We start from the raw sequence: 23,164 nt of genomic DNA, 5'->3' as shown, positions 1-23,164 counted from the left end.
AAAAAGATAAGTGCTCAATAAATTTTATAATTATCACTGATAAATAATAATTGTATGTCCAATTTTACATTAAAGGATCTTTCTAGTTACTTGTAGAGATAAGTAGAGTATATGCCAAACCAAACCAAAGCTGGGGTAGGTAAAATCAAATGGCTGCTACTTCTACCTGTCTACACTCAGGTAATAATGGCCTTATTTAAAGTTTCATGATCACTGATACTCATACCTTTGGTTGTCCTTCCTCAGCCCTCAGTGTGTGGTTTGAGGAAATCAACTTACAAAATGAAATTCAAGGGCTGGTGGGTAGCTCGGTGCTAGAGCTCTTGCCTAGCATGCATAAGGTCCTGGGTTCAATCTCAGGAGAAAAAAAAAGGAAACTCAATTTCCTAGAGTAATGCTCTGCACAAAATATCTGCAGGAATAAATCTTTTATCTGTCTCTACACAAGAAGAATCTCCTCTCCTACACATATCTTAAAATATAAAGGGATAGAGAATTATACTTGTCTACAAAGTAATGGTGGAGGGACCTCAAGGATTTGAAATGACACCAATTTTCATTTCTGCAATGAGATCATTTAGCATTTATTTGTGGGAAGTCGCTCCAAATGACCACGCTTTCCTGTCCTGAAGCACCGGGCTCTGACCAATCACTAGATTTCGTGGTGACTTGGGTGTTGTCCCAGCTCGGATACCCCTAAGGTCAGAGAAGCTGTCACAGGACCCAAAGAAGAAGGTATTTCTCTGTCTCTGTGTGATTATTTCGTGCCAGCCCAGTTCACCTGGAATGACCTGGGATGTTTGTCATGGGACACAACATTTGCTTATCTCTAAGCCATGTTTACAATGATGAGATTGTCATGACAGGTCAAGGGGTTTTTAGCCTGGGGTCTGTTAACTTCCAGAAGGCCCAGAAGATGGATTTTGGGTGGAAGTATGTCCTCTATGAAGTTGTCACTAAAACTATGCATTTGCAGGGCACAGGGTGGATTTTTCTGGGGAATGCACGTGTATATTTCATTAGGTTCCAAAGGAGTTCATGACTCATAAAAGTTTAAGAAACATTGCTCTGTGTAAGGTGAGTCCAAATTATGGGAACACTTTGGTCAACTTGCCATCCTCCAACTGGCCATGAGATAGCACAAAGGAGGTGACTTGAACATTCTTCGTGTACAGCCTCCTGGATGCAGTGAAACAGTATTGTAAGAAGAGAGTAAAAGAGTATGTGAGCCCTGGTGTCAGCTGACCTGCATCACCCGTTAGCTATGTGGTCCTGTGAAAATTATTTAATCCTTTGATTCCTTCCCTTTTTGATCTGAAAAATAGGATAATGTAGTACCTATTACCAATAGTTGTGAGGTTGAAAGTAAGTACTTAGAACAGTGACTAGCATTTAGTAAGTGTCACTAAATGTCAGCTATCATCTGTCTGGCCTGCCAATTTGACAAGAAGTAGTGGCTGGAACATTTTGATATCAATTCCATCACTAAATTTAGGGAGACAGCCTTCTTTCTTTTGATCAACAGGACTGACAATATCATACCACACAGGTGCATGTTGCTTCGTTATAGTGGTATGATACTGACAAAACCAGTACCTGACAATATAAATCATATTTTGAATTATATTACAGTGCACAACTATAATTTCAATGACTCAGGAGGCTGAGGCAGGAAGATTTCAAATGTGAAGCCAAACTGGGCAATTTATTTTGAGACCCGGTCTCAAAATAAAAATAAAAAAGGGCTGGGGATAAAGCTCAGTGGTAGGGCATCCCTGGGTTCAATGCCCAGTACAGGGGAGAAAAAAATCATATTTTGAATGAATCCCACTTGTTTATACACACTGGGGGCAAATATTTATCTAGAGCTGGTGCTCTTCTCTCCTGTGCACCATGCTTTCTAGCCTTTTAGCATTTATCCAGGCTTCCTTTTAACACTAATGTTCACACACTCATACTTACATGTAACAGATTCCCAAATGAATTTCCTCATTCTCTAGTTGAGAACCAAGACAGAAAGAAGTATGTTTCCCTGGCCATTCAGCTGGGATTTGACTTCAAGTCTGAGATTTTAACCACCCATCAGTACCACTGCCTGGAAGGTGCTCTCTCCAGGCCTTGTAGCTCATCTCACATTGAACTCCTCTGTAAAGCATGTCTCTTGTCTTTTTCCTTACAGCACACTGTGGTGAACAGGCACTAGCTATCGAGGTCAGTTTCTTCCTCTATTATCTATGTGCGTGTCTTAGTATTGCCAATGCAATGATCTGAAGGCACCATCAAGTCACTTGACAACGCTTTGTAAATTGTCACAGACTATTTGACCAAGGAACAACCTCCCTCAGTTTGCACAGTATTTCAGAAAATTTAAGTCATTTTTATTTTAGTAGGGAAAACATTTTTATTCCAGTATTAAGTCACTCCATGAATCCTGCTTTAGGTTCATATTTTCAAGTTACAGGATGAAGTGGAGGGTAGAAGGAGACCAACCTACACTAGTCTATATTTACCCTATAAGAACTCTTACAGAGAGAAGAAACAAGATCTGCTTATGTCACTTGTGTGTTTAAATTAGTCTAAAAGAATAAAAACCCTCGTGAAACCACCCATGAGCCTTTCTATATAACTTAATATTTTGTCAGAAGTAGTGATATTATGACACAATTTCCAACTATTTTAACCTCTTATACAAACTCATTTATTTTTTGCAAAGAATTCTTTCATTTTAGTGGCTTCTCTTAGCTGTGGTGTTATGTTTTTGATTCCAGTATGCCATGTTCCAACCACTGAATTTCTCTGTTCTCCTGGCAGAGGAAAATACTTCAGTTAAGGTTGTTGTTAATTTTAGTTCTTTCCAATACTTTTTTTTGAGAGAGAGAGAGAGAGAGAGAGAGAGAGAGAGAGAGAGAGAGAATTTTTTAATATTTATTTTTCAGTTTTCAGTGAACACAACATCTTTATTTTATTTTTATGTGGTGCTGAGGATCGAACCCAGCACCCCGCACATACCAGGCTGCGCGCATTACTGCTTGAGCCACATCCCCAGCCCCTCTTTCCAATATTTAAAAATAAATTTTGTTCTGTTGTGTGTGTGTATTCATCAAGCATGTGTTCATATAAGTAGATTTTAATTACAGGGAAAGTATTGGAAAAATATTAGTCCAGATAAGGAGAAACATAAATTTAAATTTTAAAGTGACTAGAATCTTCTCTCAAATCTTAGAAGAGTCTCTGTAAGGATCATCTCTATCCTCCATAATAGAGAGAGATACAAAAATGTTAGTTATTTTGGACCCATCACACATGTATAAATATCACAATTCAGTTGCAATGTGCTAGAATAGGAGGAAGAATTGTGCGTGGAGATGGCCTCTTTATCTTTGGAATGTGCTGGAGAGGTTCTTCTAATTCTCTGCCTAGGTTTCTTCTTTGCTTAACTGTGTTCTTGGGCATTTGTGAACAAAAAGACTTCAGAGAAACATGCTGAACTAATATGAGAAAAAGGAGTATTTGTTGCAATCTTAATATCAGTTTGGTGGATCTTAATTGCATAATAATGTTAAGGACAATAACAGTGAGTAATAATCTTAGAGACAGCTGGTATTTTTATTTTAATTTTTTGGCTTCCTGGAATCTACTAAATGTTAGATGGGAGAATGTTGATATCCAATAAAAAAAATGACATGTCGCTTTAACCTGTAGAATGATTTATTGTTATTGGGAGGAAAGTGTATTATGCTTAAAATACAACTCTGAAGGGATTTGTCAAGTAGATGTTTCAAGAGCAGTATAATAATGTATCTGCATAATTATGGTAGAAAGGATAACCTATTACCCAAAAAAAGACTCCAATTAGGTACTCAGTTGTGTTAATTCTTCTAACTATTGCTAAGGAAGTGAAACTCATCACCAAATGCCAACAGAGATGCTAATTCTCCTGCCAACTTCTCCACTGAACCAACAGGTTTAGGGCAAGGACCCTGAAGAGGCCCCCAGAAGCTTCTAGAAGAGGGGCAGGAAACTCCAACTCAAGGAATTGATGAAGACTTCCAGAAATGTGTTTAGAAGACAATTTTACTGAAAGGCCTATATTGAAAGATGTTTATTTCTAAATGTACAGTCCTGAAATTAAAAATAACACCAGCAACCATATATTGAGGGTTTGATATATGTAAGAAAATGTGTACATATTATTTCCTCTAATCCTTTATGAGAGCCCTGTGAAGTCAGTATTATTATCCAAGCTTGACAAAGGAAGACACCAGGGCTAGGTAACATCCCAGGTCACAAAGATACTAGGTAATAGAGGCTGGATGAGAGCCCAGTCCCTGGGCCTCCAAGTGACATGTTCTTTCCCCATGGAACACATTCCCTACACCCACTTTGATCCGCTTGACGAATGCTGCTAGAATCACACTCATTAAAGAGAAAAAGAAAATATGCTGATCCCAACAGAAGGAGAGAATTAATCATTCTACCAGATACTTGCATTTATATACCATTTTTCCCATTTAATCTCCCACCCACTGGAACCTACATTGTTTTATCTATTCCTCACAACAACTCTGTGAGTTGGTTAAAAAAAAAATCCCTGTTTTAAAATAAAGCAGTGCAGAGATGTTAAATGAGTTGCCCAGTGTCACACAGGGACACAGGGACAGGCAGACTGGCATAGCAGAGAGTGCTATAGACTAAAATAAACACTATCATAGGCAGAAACTCATCAACACAAGACATGCCCCAGCCCAAACCATCCCATTTGCTAGCACTATAGTCATGTTTGTGTGATTGCAAGGGAGGCTGAGCTCAGGTGGATTCTGTGTTTTTGTGAGTTGTGCTTGTGCTGTCAGCAGGAGGAAAATGGAGGGGTTCAGCCCTCTGGGATGAAAGTCCAGCTTCAAGCCTTTGTTAACAGAATCTTCTCCCAAATCTTAGAAGAGTCTCTGTAAGGATAATGTCTACCCTCCATAATAGAGAGAGATACAAAAAATGTTAGTTATTTTGGACCCATCACATATGTATAAATATCACAATTTATACATATGTGAATAAATAAATAAATTCAGCAGCCTGACTCCTAACTCCTGGTTGAGTTGAACAACTGACTTTCATCTGGAAAAAAAAAACACTGAAATTTATTTGATTTATTTGAGGTTATTTAAAACTGTTTTAAATTTATCTGCAAGGAAAAGGAAATTACTTTGTCATGGAAGAGACAGAAACAAAGTGGGAAGGAACCAGCATTCAGTGCCACCAGTTATATGCCAGGCAGGAGCATTTCACTGAGCCTGTGGGCTCTCTATGAAGGTAGAAAACAGGAGGCCCATCTTCAGCAAAGGAAGTTGAAGCTCAGTCAGAAATCACATACGTGGCTGCCTGGTCCTCACAGCTACCTCTGCCTCCCTGATTTATAAACAGCAGAATTAAATGATTTATAATGGGTTTTGCCTACTACATATCTGTATTTGTTTATTTCTGTGATCCCATTTAATTCATTCTAAATTCCACATCTCTCCAGATAGAAGTCTCTGAAACCTTTGTCATCCGATACCTCATGTAAGAGGCACTGTGGTAGGTCTGGAGATGCAAGAGCAGGCGAGGCAGACACCAGGCTGCCCTCATTGCGCTTACACACTAGACCAGCCAGTGAAGAACAGGTAGTTAATATTTTAGCCCTCTCAGACTGTAGGGCCTCTGTTTCAACAATTCAGCTCTGTCATTATAACCTATATGTAACACATAACTGAGCGGGTGTGGCCATGTTCCAATGAAACTTTATTTTAAAAGTAAGCTGTGGCTCACAAGAGTATTCTGACCACTACTATCTAAAGGAAGATGCAGGGGGAAAAAAACAAAAAACTAACTAGTAACACATTTTGTTAGTTATTCTAATTGAGAGAGTACAGTGAGCTTTGGGGATATACTGCAAGGACACCTAAGTCGGATTGGGGGAGATCAAGATGGCTTCCAGGAAGAATGGGCATTCTCAGGGCAACCAAGAGCAGGCTAGTGATGGACCAAATACAATTTTTCAGTCATCATTCCCTCTTCTTAGTTTTAGTTGTGTTCTTTAAATTACATTTCTCATGGACTATTCCTTTTTCTACACTTTCTTATCTCTATTTATCAAAATAATTTAAGTCCTCCCCACATCCTCCTAACATAAGTACATCAACTTTTTCCTTCAGTATGTTACATTGTAGATTTCACTTGGTCCACCAACAGACTTGTGAAAGTCTTGCAAAAGAAAACTGAACTTAAACAGATAAATTTTATGATATGTTCATCATACTTCAAAAGCCAAAATAAACAAACAAGTGAATGAATAAATAAATCCAGCAGCCTGACTCCTAACTCCTGGAAGTCCTCACAGGATGATTGTACTTTGATGAAGACAGCATAGACTAGGAACTGAAAAAAACCCAACTTTATCTTAATCTAAAAAAAAAAAAAACCAGCAAAAAAAAAAAAAACAAAAAACAACTTTCACAGATAAAGTTTCAAGGAACATGAATTTACAGCCCCAAATCAAAAGTACATATAATAGTAAAGTATTGTGAGAAAGAGTTGCAGAAGTAACAACAAAATCTGACCTGCAAACACTTCAGATATTGGAATTAAATACAAAATATTAAATAATATATTCAATATTTTGATAGAAATAAAAGATTGAGTACATGATCAAGAAACAAGAGACCATAAAAAAGACAAGTAAATCTAGAAAAGACAAAAACCAATAAAACTTCCAGAAATGCATTAAGAATGGCTTAATAAACAGATTAAACACAACTCAAAAAACGTTATTTGGGTCGGGCATGGTGGCGCAGGCCTATAATCCCAGTGGCTCAGGAGGCTGAGGCAGGAGGATTGCAAGTTCAAAGCCAGACTCTGCAAAAGTGACATGCTAAGCAACTCAGTAAGACCCTGTCTCTAAATAAAATATAAAATAGGGCTGGGGATGTGGCTCAGTGGTTGAGTGCCTCTGAGTTTAATCCCCAGTACCCCCCCAAAAAAATATTATTTGGAAGAGATAAGTTAAGCAATGGATTAATGTTCCTTAATAGAGAATTAGAGAACTAGAAGATGGCTCCCAATAAGGAATCAAAGACTAATACAGTCATACAAGGAGCTAAAGCAGACAGAAGAGACATGGAATGTACTAGAAAGATGTGATGAAGCAAAAGTGGAAGACGCACTGTTTAAAGAGATCGACACAGGAATTTTCCATATTGGATGAGTAAATGCAAACCTTCACCTATGAAATCAGAAACCTGTTACAAAGTGAAGAATCCTTTCTTTTTGGCTATACGGAGCCAAGATCCAGCTAAAGCATTTTATATTACTTTAGAAGTGACTGAGTTGTGAAGGACCCATTGTCTTCATACTTTTATTCTACTTGGACTTCAAAAGCAGATAATATTGTGAAAAATATTCTTTCCTGTTCGCATTTTCTTCATTCACCAAATTCAGGAGTTTCTCCCCATACCATTACTTCGCTATTTTTAGTAAAAATGGGGACACACTGGAATCTAGGCTTCAGGCCTTGTTAAAAATCCCTGGAGACCCTGAGTGTCTATGGCATTCAACAATCACAACTATAAAAGGAAGGTTGTTGACTGACAACCAGCATGTCTGAGTCAGAAAAAGCAGGAGATGACAGTTTATTGAAAATGGCAGCTGAAAGAAACCAATCTAATAGTGTCTTTCCAGATCTTTAAATAAAATTTGATTTAGCAAATAGCATCCTAACACAGATTTTCCACATCGTACTTTGTGAGACTGTAATAATAACCTTAGCTAACATTTAAGTATCATTTACTATTACCAGGCCCTGTGCCAAGCATGTAACGAGGGAAAGAAAGCAGGAATTGTGTATATGCTATTCAACTACTTCAACGTAGTCTTTAGCCTACATACTGAAAATAAGTTGCTTATATTTTCTGAATATATTAATTAACACCCTATACCTGGGTGCTCACCATTGTAATTTTTGCAAGATAAAATAAACAAATAAACTCAATTTCACTCCACTTTAACAGAAAATTTATCTTTATGCCATATTTTTTTTACTGTTCTTTGGAGTTATTGAAATCCTTTTTTTCTGCACACAGCAGAAACCTGTATAAAATGAGACAATATCCATGGAGAAATAGTAAGAAAAATGTTTCTTGGTTTAGCCAATTTAGTCTGCTCCATGCAGAAGGCTGTTAGTCTACCAGAAATGGTACAGCTGGGCCATTGTTGAGGTGGGTGCACCAGCCTCAACAACAAGCTCATTAAAAATATCTATTTCTCAGCCCAACTGGAAGGATTCTGACTCAGCAGATTGAAGATTAGGTTCAGAATTCTGCCCTTTTTGCAGATACTGCACATAATGTGGGTCAGTAGCCCAGCGTGTTCCTCAAAAAATTGTCTTAGGAGAAGTAGAACCATAAGTCCTCCCTTTCCTAAGAACTCTGAGAACCCCCAACAGTGCCCATTGGGCCACAAAAGCAGCCTAATTTGCAAGGGAATTGTTTGATCTGGATCCTCTAAATGACTCTGATCTGGATCCATAATCAGAGAGACAGATTAGAGAGCCATTGTGACTTCCAGGACTGACATTAACTGCTATTTACTATGACAGCATCTTTAATAATTGATTCAAGAGCACCATGCATTTAAAGAAATTCTTTTCAGATGTCTATTCATTCCTTCTTTCTTCCCAAAATAGATGAGTCTCACCTCTTTAGAGTCGTTATGGTAATGGGTCATTTTCCCTTGGCCTTCAAGTTCAGATGCAGTTTCAAGAATGAGAAAGAATAGTTTGGACAAAACCAGTGTTTGTAAGATTTTTTTATTTAATCTGAAGAATAGGCGGTCAATATGTTTGCCTGATTGCATAGTAGTCAATTAGACAGCAAAGCCTCTTTAAAGCAAAGCACCACACTGAGTGGCCAAAACCAGGGAGGTGGAGAAGATATGTCAACACTCGGTGAAATTCAGCAAACTGAATATGCTCTTACTTTGGAGCAATCTTTTAAAGTGATATCTAGCAATTATTTTCTTAAGATAGAGATTATAATAAGCAACAAATCCTAATTATTATTAAGGTAATGGTTTTTGTCATTTCTATTTAACGTATGAAGCTTATACATTTGCTCTCATTCAGAATGGGAAAAACATGAGAATGTTAATTCAACATCTGCTTATCAAAATGAAGTTCCCTGCCCACCAAACTTTATATACACAATGTTCACTTTAAATATATGTATGTATACACACACACACACACACATACACACACACACACACACACACACATATATATATATATATATATATATATATATATCCTATATATATCCTTTATTGTCTCTCTAGAACTTTTTGATGACTTTGCAAACTCATCAACAATTCAGCACAAAAGCATCCAGAGTCACGCTGGGATGTTGTGACAGAATCACACGATTACATGGGATTCATCCCATTCTGAAAATGCCTGAGCAGCAAAGAGCAGAGGTAAATGGAATCAAATGTCAGAGTCAGCGCAGCCTGAGAGAGACTTGAAACTCAGACTCCACCATCTATGGGGAAAGTTTCCTGCTGTGGCATGGAATAAACACGACAGAAAGAAAATGACACCGAGACTTCTAAGAACAACCCTTGCTTTGCTCTCCCTTGGCCTCTTTGGGGTCCTGAAGGCATCAACAATATCATGCAGAAATGAAGAAGGTGAAGCTGTGGATTGGTAGGTAAATGAAATGAAAGGATGGGTGTATGCAAATAGAAAGCCAAAGTATAGGAGGCAGACTGATTGGCTGTGATGTTCCTAAGGAGAACTTTCGCCTCACTCTCTTCTTTTAAAAAGAAAAGCACTTAAAATGTGCTAATGGGCTAAATACCCACACAGCTTTTAAGCTGGAGCATCCTGGAATGAGAGCTGAGCAGCCCCTCTGGACTAATTCAGTGCTCTCAGCAGGGTGAGCTGGTCATTGCAGAAGTGGGCTTGAGATGACAACTTCTGACAATTGGCAATTTCTTTAATTACATGTGGCTTTTCCTAACAGAACCCTTTTAATATTCTTTTGACAAAGAAAATTGACACAGGAGATAAAGCAGAAGACTCCTTTTCTGAAATTCGAGTATGTGTTTCTCCTTAGGAGGACAAGGCGGATTTGGTTCTACACAGCCCTGTTCAGTTAACCTTGGTTTGTTAGGCAACTGTTGGGGTGAGTGGGAGGTCATTGACTTCTTGTACAGTGTCAAAAGAGACACAACATAGCATTGCATTATAGTTGGATTCTCCTAAAGCTTTGGTCACTTCTTCATTCTTTAGTCAAGGTGTTTAGGTTTGCCATTATGGATGACATCAAACTTTGTATAACTTCAGGCTAGAGAACATAGATAAACTCCATTACGAGCTCCTACTAGGCCCCATGCTGAGTTTTGAAGATAGAATATTAACAAAACATACTTCCTCCCTTTAAAGAGTTCACACATAAAGGCATTGGTAGGATATTGGGTAGCATAGAGCCTAAAGGACTTCTTTGAAGAAGTAGGTATTTTTTGTTTTGTTGTGTTTTGGTTTGGTTTTGGTACCAGGGATTGAGCTCAGAAGTGCTTAAGCACAGAGTCACATCTTCAGCCTTATTTACTTATTTATTGAGACAGGGTCCACTAAGTTGCTGAGACTGGCTTTGAACATGCAATCCTCTTGCCTTAGCTCCCAAGCCACTGTGCCTGGTGAGGAAGTAGTTTTTGAGCTGTTTTAAGAACAGTCAAGAGTAGCTAGAAAAAAATTAGGGCTGTGCAAGGGCATTTCTGGCCAATAAAGGAGCAATGAGGTAATGCAGAAGCAGGAAGCAACATGGATTTTGATTATCACAATTTGGGGGGCCTAACAGGTAGAAGCCAGAGATCCTACAATGCACAGGACAGCCCCCACAACAAAGAATGGTCTGGCTCAAAACCTAAATAGAACACTAACAAACTCTGGGATCGATGATCTAAGACTGCCTGAGTGCTATGTGGGCCCTGCCACCTGTCCTCCCTGTGGGTTACCCAAAGGACATATACAACAAGAAACAATAGAAAAGGAAAAGAAGGGCTTACATAATTAGTCTTGGGCCCAAATCCTCCATGTAAAACATTTAGATAAAATGAGCTGAAGAATGAGACTTGGGCCAGGGTCTCAAAGGAACCTCCAGCTGCCCTGAAAGCCAACTTCCAAATCTCATACCCAGCCAGCTGCAAAGCGATGAGAATGCCAAGCACTTGTAGCAGAAGAGAACCCAAGACTTCTCCAGCCCAGGCCTGGACCTTGGTCTTCTCCTTACTGCAGTCATAAGCACTGTGCAAACATCAGAGAGAGCCTCTCTCAATGTGCAGGGACTTTCATTTCAAGGACTCCATCCACTAGGCCAGCTATTGTCTTAGAACATATCTGATCATATTCATATTTTCTTCCCTGAGGAGGAGCAAAGAAAAAGGTGGAAGAAAAGGTGGAGATCTTGAGCAAATCCCTTTCCTTAGGGGCTTTCTGTGAAACATGAGTAAGTATTTGATACAGATTGCAACCAGGAAATCCATCAATAAGTCATAGTAATTCATAAATATTTCCTTCATTAGGTTTGTCTTTTATAAATTACCCAAAAGACAAGACAAGGAAACTGGAGAGACTGGGCTAGAGTACCTATACCTAGACTCCACAATCAGAAGCTGGAGGAGGAGTGAGCAGTTAATGAATACCACTGAGAGTGCATTGGGAAGGACATTACAACAGCTATATGAAGCATATGCCTCAAAGGTATGTTACAGTTAATCATTTATTTGAATCACAGAAAATGCATAAAACACAATTCAAAGCTTCCAAAAGCAGGTGTGAAGATTTTTTCCCTACTTACACATCTAAACCCCAATCCCAGTAGTTAAAAATAGACTAGCCCATAACTATTCCAGAACAACTAAATGTACCAACCTGACCAAGACCTTGGGAAATAAGTCATCATATGCGACAGCTATGCCAAATTGCTGGTTTATTTGGTACCATGTCCAATGGTATCAAATTAATTGCTCATTAAAGTCTCTGGCTGCCAAAACCTCTGCCAGTCCCTCAGTGCTTGCTATCTCATCCATTTAATAGAAGCAGGAAGAAGAGCCCTCTCTGCTACAAGGTAATATAGATCTGTGATCAATATGCCATGAGTTATGGGTTGTTCATGCCATGGTGCTGATAAGCAGCAACAATCCAAGTAAAGGGTTCCACTGGTTCTTCCAATTAATTATTTTCAAGATGGCAGGCTGACAGCTAAGATTTAAGTTTCAAGGTCCTAGAACTTGCCTAAATGGAGACTAAATCTACTGTTTGGACTTCATCAGGCAATGAGCTAGCCAGTCAAAGACATAGGTAAGCAGGCCTGCTGGTTCAGTGTGGGCAGCCTCCCAGTATTCCAGGCTCCATCTGTTGCACAGCAATTGCTTTCCAACAAGGGTGACAAGTAAAATCAAGCAATAATTAACATCCAATTACACTCACGTATGCATTTCCTAACAATAACTATAATATGCCAGACTCTGTGCTGGGCTTTTACATATGGCAAGTAATTTAATGCTCACTACAAGACTGCTTTCGCCTCTAGCACTACTGCATGTGTGGGTCTGAATATTTACTCAGAATGAGCAGGGAGCTGTCACTGTTTGAAGTAATACTCATTTTATTCACCTGCCATTAAAAGCAGTCTTCAGAGAGAAATCTCAAAGTTAATACCACTTCGTAGGCTGTTTGAGTACATGTGATGTGCCAACCACAGTTCTAGGTGTTTTAAAAAATTATTTAACCTCAGCAACAACTCTGTTTTGAATAAATAGATGGTTACGCAAAATGTAAACAGCCTGCAGCTGCTTTTGCTTTCCAAGGTTGAGGACAGGGACCAGGAGCTTAAGCCATCAGAGACAAAACAAATGCCTACATTGTTCCTTTCCCCATCACAGGAATTGCTGGGGCAGGAAAGAGCAAAAGTAACATTGGCAAGCCTGTCATTCATCTTTGTTGGAGTAGTTGGCACTTAGTTTGGCAGAATCCAATAATGATCTTAGGAGGTACAAAGGCAGGCCTAGAGCCTAGGAGGGGAAAAAGAACTAAACTGCTTTGCAAAAAAAAAAAAAAATAGTGGAAGGACGCAAGGATTTAAAAAGTGTGAGAAACAGAGGGAGATTGCATAGGACATTGTGGCATAAAAAAACCATTCAATGTTTCCTACCTTCAGTAAAACCTGTTCAAGCACAATGCCTTGAATGATTGGTTTTGAGAAGAAAATGACAGGAAAGGGGCGGGTTTTCATGTCTGATTGGCACAGAGCAATAGCAGTGGATGATAGCTAGGTAAGATTGAGTATCCTTTGGAAGCTGGAACTATGTGTCAGAAGGGACTATGAGAACATAACTTTCCTGTCCCCTGACCTGGAACTGAACTCTAACCGAGAGTGGAATGCAAGATCGAACCAAATAATTTTAAATCTCAAATGTCAAGGGTAATCAAAGCCAATAATGGGATTACATTTGGAATTTTTTCCATTCTTTTGCTTTTGCAAATAAGAACCCTCCAGATGCCACAACAACACTGATCAAACTATATTGCGGTTGCCTGTGCTTTCCTAAAGTGATTCCCTGCTAGTATAGGGTCAGAGATGTTCAACATCCAGTAATCAAAACCATACTCTATGTATGTATTAAAAGAATAAAACTGGAGCTGGTGCTCAGTGGTAGAGAATTTGCCTAGCGTGCGTGAGGCAGTGGGTTTGATTCTCAGCACCACATATAAATAAATAAATAAAGTCCATTGACAACTAAGAAAATATTAAAAAATAATAAAACTGTCCAAAGAAATACACCGTGTTTACCTATTCTTAAGTCTATGATATTTCCTGTTATCAATAGCCTTTCTTCCCACCACAGCTACAACTTATTTAACCTAGGCTGGCTGTTACACTCCTGGTTAGAATGAGAAATTTTATCTACTATAAAAATATAGTTTCACACCATATCCTCCCAGAGTCCCTCACATTGCACCCCAAAAGGCACACAAATGGCCTCTTTACTACATTCACTGTCAGCTCATAAAACAACTGCCAGAGATCTCCAGAGAACAGAATGGTACAAATGACATTCTGTAGCTATGGTTGATTATGGAAAATGATGGTAAGAAAATATCTCACTTTCTGGATTTGCCTAAGTACAGTAGCCAAGAATGCTACCCATGTTGCACATTTTAAAAAATGTTTTTAGATTCCTTAAAATAATTAAATAACTACAAGAGACTCGGTATTGACTCCTTTCTTATGAAAGAAAAGAAAGGGCATTTTAAAGGAGATGAATTGGCTTTTCCTGCTTTTATTATTATGTCACTGAGATTTTTTTCAATATCAACATTATTGGCTTCAATAAAATTCACCGACACAAATGGAATGGAACCACACAGAACAATAATAAGTAAGCTTAAAGGTGATGAAGAGACACTATCAAAATAGTAGCTTTATTTTGATTCAGAGATTTGGCTAACTTAAGAATTGTCTCATATTTTGCCATACCAGAGGAAATCCAATATCACACATTAAATTTCACCACTCTCTTGAAGCAGGGAAATATCAAGTTAGAAAGGTGAAGTGACACTGAGAAACGGATTGAAGAAAAAAAGCCTCCTGTATCAGAGAAAAAGGGGAGCAGATAATGAGGAATCCTGATTAAATACAAAGCTATGACCAGGCAGTGAAGCACAAAGGAGACAGAGGAAATCATATCCTGACAGCCTGTTCTGCACTGTGCCTATAATACCAATGGGAAAAAAAAAACACAGGTGTAATCCTTGGCTGGTTGTTCCTACTTCATTTCCTGAACAAATAATTCAGCACTCCTTTATCATACACTGCTTCCTTAATAAGAATCTGATTCCAAAACAACCAAGAGAAATAGGAATATACCCTCACATGCAGATCATAATGCACAGCACCCCTGTCATGTGAGTCAAAACCATGCATAGTTCACAATGGACTCCACCCCCACAGTCTTACATGCCACAGAATTCATATTGATGCGAGAGCTGCCTATTAAGAGAATGGATGACTTCTCATGTGTATTAACAAAAGCTTTGTATTGTAGGCTGACTAGCTGGTAGAAATATTGTGAGCATTTATGCCATTATAACCCTAATATATTCTTGCAGGGTAACAGCACAGCCTATCTAATATACAATGATGGAGTCCCTACATCTGGGAATTACGACAGAAAATATGGACACACCAAAGGTATTGTGAAACAGCTCTTGATTCTCTTTCCTATTAGAAATTGACATTTTCTTAAACCTTTCAACGTGAATGAACTCACATTCCATATTAAATAGATAACCTTTGTTTTTAATGGTTTATTTTGATTAATTGAAATGTATGATTTCCATATAACAGGTTATAATATAATTATATAATCTGACTTGGCAGTACCCTTTTTGGGAATATAATTATATATATATATATATATATATATATATATATATATATATATATGTGTGTGTGTGTGTGTGTGTGTGTGTATATATATATATATTATGTTAAGAAACATATATATGTTAAGATATATATATAAGATATATATATATATGTGTGTGTGTGTGTGTGTGTGTGTGTGTGTGTGTGTGTGTTTTAGAGCAAAAATCCAAGTGCTGACCACTGGGAATACCAGTTAGTGTGTAACTATACATGTATTTATATACACATCTATATCTCTATATTTATACATACATACCCCAAGAAGTCTATATTATGTGTGTGTGGGTAATATGTGTACACATACACACACTTTGTAGTTAGGTATATTAAGTATAATACATATCAAGTAAAATTCACTCTTTATAATGTATAGTCCCATTAGAAATAAACATTTTTGAAAAAAATATTTTTAGTTTTTACATCACAGTAATTTGTAACATATTTTGTTACATATTGCTACTATACATAGTAATTTGAAAGGTATTTTGTCATCTTTTATTACAAACAAATGAACAAATGAAACTTCAAATCTACTGTGTTATTGCTTAAAATTTGTGTTATAGTTGACTCAGAAGGCTGAGGTAAGAGAATCACAAGTTCCAGGCCAGCCTCAGCAACTTAGGGAAACCCTGCCTCAAAATAAGAAATAAAAAAGGGACTAAGGATGTAGCTCAATGGTAAAGTGGCCCTGGGTTAAATCCCCAGTGTCAGAGAAACAAACGAACAAAAACATATGTCTTTATGAAGCAGTCAATGGACATAATTGTATTGTTACAATTTTAATTAATAGTTGGGTTTTTCAAAACAATCTTTTAAAATTTCATATTGCCGCATAATAATTATGCATAATAATGGGATTCATTGTGATATATTCATATACATATATAACATAACCTGGTCAATTTTATCCCTTAGTACCTCCCTTGTCTCTCCCCTCCTCCCTCACCGCGTGCCCCTCCTCTATCCCACTGGTCTCCCTTCTATATTTATGAGATCCCTTTTTCTTTTCCCCTTTTTTCCTCTGGCTCCCACATATGAGAGAACACATATGCCCCTTGACTTTCTGAGTCTAGCTTATTTTACTTACTATGATGTTCTCCAGTTCCATCTATTTTCCTACCAATAACATGATTTTGATCTTCTTTATAGCTATGGAAAGCTCCATTGTGTATATATACCACACTTATCTATTGATGGACACCTAGGTTGGTCTCATAATTTGGTTATTATATATAGTGATTTTTGTTTTAGTGACTTTTGTTATTCTTCTATTGATGAACTATACATATACATTTTTATAGAAAAATTCAAAGTGCAAGTAAACAAAAAAAATCTGTAATCCTAATACCCATTAGATAAACAGACTTAATCCTTTCTAAAATACTTATTTTAAACCATTTCATAAAGCTATCATAATGAGTACTTTAAAAATATGTCATGAATAACTAGCTATGACAATATTCTTCAGAAGGTTACAAACTCAAATACCTTCAGGGAGCAGGCAGATAATATTAGCAAGTGTAGTGGGCTGAACCAAGAGGCATATATACAAACTAAAGGTTGCAATTATTTCTCACCTTGCAGTTTTTTCATGAAATGTTGAAAATTAGAATTTTTTGGAAATTCCCTAAAGGTTTTAAATGTTGGCAATGACTTGAATGTTTAAAAAATACATTGCAAGCCTAATAAAATATATCCTCAGTCTGTATCTGGTCCATGGACTGCTAATTTGCAATGTCTGGTTAAGGATATAATTTGTAGTGGTTTTCAAAGTTCATGATCATCGAAAGCTCTTAATTTTGTCAAGTTGCCCTCCTGAAGGCCCTATTTACATGGAACCCAACAATTTTTATAACACACCACATTCTCCAACCTCTCCTCCAGCAACTTTTGTCATTTCTACTCCACCTTATTAGTTGCTGCAAGGGTTTGGAGAAAAAGAAAATGAGGTTTGATGTTAAGTTTTGAGGCAAGGGATTCTCTTTGCCATCAGATACCCTAACATTTGTGGCATTCATACTAGGAGGTTGAGATTCCAGCAAAACAGCACATTTATCTGGGCAGAGGGGAGTACTTGAAGGTCATCCAGCTCTGTTAGGCAACAGAACTGTCAACATGGTTCACCAAAACGTAAGTATTGATTTTATTTTTCCTCCCAAAGACCAAGGGTATGCTTTGTTTTCTTAACCCAGGGTACTTTACCACTGAGCCACATCCCCTTTTTTATTTTTTGAGACAGGATCTCCTCACTAAGTTTCTGAGACTGGCCTCAAACTCTCAATCCTCCTGTTTCAGCCTCCCAAGTATCTTGGATTACAGGCATGTACTACTGTACCTAGCCAAAAGCAAGCTTTTTAAAGGTATATTCTTTGAAAAAGAAATAATTAGCAGCATTTGGTTTCCACTCTAGTAAGGAAAACATGAATAAATTCATATTATTAAGCTCTAGAGACTTTTACTAAACATAATTAATAAGGATACTTTAGTATGGCTTGCTTTTTTTACTTTTTTTACCTCTTTTATTGTGTCTGTCGAACTGGGTGACTCTTCTCCAATAAATGAGCATTAGTTTCTTAAAACAAAGTACTACAAGTACATTTCTTCATTTAATATTGTCTCCTTTACCTCTGTTTGTTAGCAGGCTTTTGAAAAAAAAGTTAGCTGCTTAGCAGTAAAGACTCTATCTGAAGCTTGCCAGGTGATTATATAGTTTAACAAGGTCAAACTCCAATTTAGCAAATTTGCTTTCTGCCAAAACAAATTTTCCGTGTAGTTCAACATGAAATTCCTCTTAACTTTTCACAGAACGGCTGCCCTTGCCTCCCTTTATTGGTGGCTTATCATCAGTAATGACGCATTGTGATGTGTGTCTAACTTGCTTCTGACATCCTTAAAAAATGAACATGATCCTTGTGATTATTAGCCTAATAAAACATTAGACTAAAGCATAAACAGGCATAAATGTTGCAGTTTTGAACCCTACTTTAAAAGGAAGTGGGTTTTTTTTTTCTAATTTATCTTTATTAAATGTATCTTGGGTAGGTTTATTGCTGTGGAACAGAATCCAAGGGTTCTGGCTGATTCATTCTATTCCCCGGTTTCCTCCAATTCCTCAAGAAGGCTATGATTATCCATCCACTGGGAGACGAAACGGACAAAGTGGCATCTGTGTAACTTTTAAGTACAACCAGTATGAAGCAATAGGTAATACCAGAATGTGTGAAAGGAGATAACAATGTTGGAGAAGGAACTGAGAAATGTATTAATAAACATGTCACTTCATTTATTAATCTATTCATAGACCCTCTGATACCTGTGTTCTAATACTGCCTCTGCCATACTAAAGCTTACTGGTCCTCAGTTCCTGGTCTACCAATGACATCAGGGGCAGTAGTTTTAAATGAATTCAGGGATTTATTTAAATGAATTGCATGGCACTGGGGACCATGACAAGCTGGGGTGTTGACTTTCCCCTGGAAGCTTCAAAGGCCTCAGAGCCATCATATTGTGGCTCTTCAGGAAATACAGGCCCACAGATTACAAATTTGTCCTGAGGAACCAGAAACCTAGTGTATGTGGTATATGTATGTGAAAGAGAAAGAGAGATCCTGATTTTCAAATATGGGTTCAATCTTATTTTTTAAAAAAAGAAAGAAAGAAAACTTTGCAGACCAAATGTTTCCTGTACCCTGCCAACATGACACATCTGAGCCAGATAAACTTCTTTTAAGATCTCAAGCTCAAATAGCCAAAAATACTTACGTTTGGCAAACTATGGTGTGGGAGGAGAAAAAGTAGGAACACTGCTTTTACCAATCACTTTTTACTGAGAAAGCGGCTAAACAGCAGTGAAGATCATCTTTGCCTTCAGATACAGGTTTAGAAAATGTTTCCCATCAAATTTCTATCTTATTATAAAGATCACTGAGCCTTTCACCTAAGTCACATCCTAATCTAGCTAGCATCATGTGGTGATTAGAGAACTAAACATTGTAGATACAGGATGTACACACTGATGAATTAATTATTCTGGAAACAAGGTGTTCTCTACTTTTTGTATATGTATATATAGGAGAAAAAGCATATGGCCTTCAAGGCCAGATTATCTGAGTTTGAATATTAACTTCATCAGTTACAATTTCTATAACCATGTACATTTGACATAAAGGCTCAGTTAATTCATATATAAGATGAGGATAATGATAACAACAGAACTTACCTACTAGTAAGTTTGCTCTGAGGATGAGAAGAGTAAAATGATATAAAAGTCATAGCACAATGTCTGGAAAGTATGAAGTGCTCAATAGGTGCCAGTTACTGTAAACAAAAGCCATTTGAAGGCCATTGCTTCAAAAGGGGGAATGCCTGTGTATGGGGTTTTTTGTTTGTTTATTTGTCTACAACAAGATCTATAATCTCCATATGCCTTTGTGTCTAAGTTCTCAACTTCTCTTTGCTGTTTCTTGATTCAGATTCTCAGCTCTTGATCTGCAACCCAAATGTCTATAGCTGTTCCATCCCGGCCACCTTTCACAGGGACCTTGTCCACATGCCTCAGCTGTGTGCCAGGTCGAGCTCATCAAAGATTCCTGGCCGGCACCTCGCCACACTTCAGTCATCCCGAGGACAAAACTTCCTCCATTTTGCAAAATCGGATTCTTTTCTTGATGGTATGAAAGACCATCATCAAATGATATGCTGTGTAACTCTGCTGTTGGACTCACTATGGATTACCTAGAGAAAACAATTTGATTATGCAGGGAGAAAAGAAGGAGAAAGAAAAAAAGAAGAAGGAAAGGGAAAAGGAAGTTAAGGGTCAATTTAAACATATTCCTGTATCACTTCAATAGCAGAATTGCTGGTACAGACCCCAGAGCTATCTCACAACCATACAGCCAGGGGCCAGTGAAAATTCAGTCTCCCTCTGAACACATCTCTCCTTCTTCCATCCCCTAAGCAGTTATTTTGAGTCTTCCTTATTGTCAAGTTTTTTACACTACTGAGCCCCTTTACCCATAAAGACAACAAAGTTCACTAGGGAAAAAATACTTCAATATCACACCCTCGCCTCCCAACATTTTTACCAGTCTTTATTTCTTTTTAGCACATTTTATGCCATCCCAACAGAAGCTTTTATACCCCCTGTCCTCTGGAACACATTGTAGCCTCAACATACCTTGATTTGTCCCCTTGATCTGTTTTGCCTCTTCTACTTCGAGGCTCCCACTCAGGTTCTTTACATACAAACATGATGGAAACCCTCCCTCAATTCAAAATTTCCCACATCTCTCTTTTTTCTTTTTCTCCTACATATCTTTGAAAATCCTGGTCAGAGCCTTTACTTACTCAAAGCTCTCTCTCACTGTAGTCTCTCTTCTAACTATAGATACCAATCACCCACCCCCACCCCCACCCCACCTGCCACAGTGGCTGCCCTAGGTGATCTGACTTCTTACTTTAGTTCTTACCAGGCCCATGCCAAATGGTGTATTCCCCTCACTGACTTCCTTGATTATTTGCTTCCTTCCTTCTTTTATAGATTGCATACGATGTATAGAATGCCTATTTGCCAAGCCCTATGTCAGGCACTAGAGATGCAAAAAGTAACAGGATAGAAATAGTCTCTGCAAATTTGGCACTTTCTGAAACACTTCCTGAAACACTTCACTGGTATGGGGAGTGAGGGTACATCTCTTGGTCTTCCTTCCACTTCTTTTAGGTGTCTTCTGCCACATCGTCCTCCTCTGACTACTCCGTAGGTGATGAAATGGCCAGGTGGTCCTCTGTCCTTCCTTATCTCAGTCTACATTCTATGCTAGGCCTTTCCGGCAAGTCCTCACGTGACTCCCAGTCTAGATTTCCACCCAGACCTCTGTACCAAGTGAGATATTCAATAGTCAGCGGGACAGTTCTACCTGGAGGTGGTACAACCACACCAAATAAAGATGCCAAGCTCATCATTCATTCCCCCACGGACTCACTCATTTTCTGGCATTCTGCACAGTCACCTAGGCTTCCTTGATGCCTTCTTTTTCTTAACTACTCTATCAAACCCACCATCAGTTCCAGGTCCTTAATAACTTTCACAATTACCTGATCCTCTGCCACCACCATAGTCCATGCCTGTGTTTACTGTTGTAGTTATTATGACAATCTTACATTTTTCCTATCTCCTTTCTAACCCACTCTTCCCAAGTCATCCTGCACACAGCCTCTCAATTGATATCTATCATCATAAATCAGTTTTTATTAATTCTCCATTAACATTCTTTAAAAATTCCACTTTTAGTTCAGAAAAATTCAAATATATTTTCATGGCTTATAAGGATCCCTAGAACTGGCTTCTGATTACTTCTCTAGCCTTATTCTTTCCAGAGATCTTTCAGGGCAAGAACACATATTGCTCCCTTGTTTGTGTGAAACAAGACATTGGCAGATATCAACCTCATTATAGTAATGATGACAGCATATAGTTGCATGCCACTTCAGGATTTAGAAAAATTTTCCCATCCACTGTCTCAATTATATTATTACTGTTGTACTTATGACACCCACCTATCAGAGGTGAGTGGTGATATCCCTTCCTGAGGATATTTTCAGAAATTTTTCTAAGTGTAAATGTCAATCTCTCTCTTTCCGTCTGAACCCCAGACATCTTTGCAGCCTGGATGGCTCAACGGTTGAAGACACACTTGCTAACAGAAACCTGGCAGCGAAAGAGACAAGAGCTTCCTTCAAACTGCTCCCTTCCTTACCATGTCTACAATATCAAAGCCATTAAGATATCTCGACAATCTTATTTCAGTTCTTACCAGGACCATGCCAAATGGTGTATTTCCCCAAAAGGCACCAAAAACCGCTGGACATGTATTGGAGACCTAAATAGGAGCCCATACCAAGCCTTCAGAAGTGGAGGATTCATTTGTACTCAGAATCGACATATTTACCAAGCATTTCAAAGATTAGTTTTGTATTATGAGGACTGTGACTAACTCAGTGAAAGAATACCTGTGCTATCATTGAAAACATCTATAATGAATCTTGCATGAGAGCCATTATTTAAATATTTGAGGCCGTTAAGTATGTTTAACATATCATCAAATAAAACATGCTTTTCCAATGTTTACGATTTTATGTTCTAGTTAATGGTTATTTATGTACTGTGCATCTTTGGTGTCATAAACAAAATCATATGCATAATTAAAATGGGAACAGAGTAAATGAAAGAAAAAGTACTAGTGAATTCTAGTTTCTTATGAATTGACTGGTCACCTTTTAGATTAAATTTCATATTTTTCACAAAGACTTTCTAATCTTCTTACCTATGCCGCAGTCTGGCTGGGCACAATCAGGAGCCACTTGTCAAAAGAAACAAACTTTATTTTTAGAACCACACACTCCAAACAAAACTGCTCCTCAGGAAAAACCCTCAGAGCCCAACTGCCACCACCAGCTTCCCACAAGCCTCTCAACCTCCCCCACTCCTCCTGCTCTGGAGGCCAATTTGCTGGGTCGTGTGGGCGGAGCCAAAAAAAGTCCCCCAATGAGCAGCTCCGTAGTCTGAAAGGGCGGGGAAACAGCCCAATGAGCATCACCGCAGAGGAGCCAATCAGCTAGAAGTTGCTGGGGCCGCTGTGAGCCAATCA

At 38.2% G+C, this 23,164-nt stretch overlaps 2 protein-coding genes across 2 annotated transcripts in view; one reads left to right on the top strand and one right to left on the bottom strand.

The window, feature by feature from the left end:
- Positions 1–8,823, bottom strand: part of LOC308657093 (uricase) — a gene marked incomplete at its 3' end in the record, with an annotated part of 31,108 nt that extends 22,285 nt beyond the window's left edge. Inside the window, exon 1 of the mRNA XM_081308554.1 lies at positions 8,725–8,823. Within this exon, the coding sequence (XP_081164680.1) occupies positions 8,725–8,754 (30 nt within the window). The 5' untranslated portion in view covers positions 8,755–8,823. The remainder of the gene's footprint in view (positions 1–8,724) is intronic.
- Positions 8,824–9,515: 692 nt separating this feature from the next.
- On the top strand, positions 9,516–22,556 carry DNASE2B (deoxyribonuclease 2 beta; the record flags this gene model as incomplete). Its single annotated transcript, XM_081308524.1, has 6 exons — positions 9,516–9,730; positions 11,611–11,788; positions 15,200–15,281; positions 18,561–18,722; positions 19,991–20,188; positions 22,170–22,556. The coding sequence occupies 6 exons, from the start codon at positions 9,516–9,518 to the stop codon at positions 22,508–22,510; spliced, it is 1,176 nt and encodes a 391-aa protein (XP_081164650.1). The 3' UTR covers positions 22,511–22,556.
- Positions 22,557–23,164: the final 608 nt, after the last annotated feature.

Source organism: Spermophilus citellus, assembly GCF_964194105.1.
Source record: "Spermophilus citellus genome assembly, chromosome: 9".
NCBI classification, from domain to species: domain Eukaryota; kingdom Metazoa; phylum Chordata; class Mammalia; order Rodentia; family Sciuridae; genus Spermophilus; species Spermophilus citellus.
This window is presented reverse-complemented; position numbering and strand designations above follow the sequence as displayed.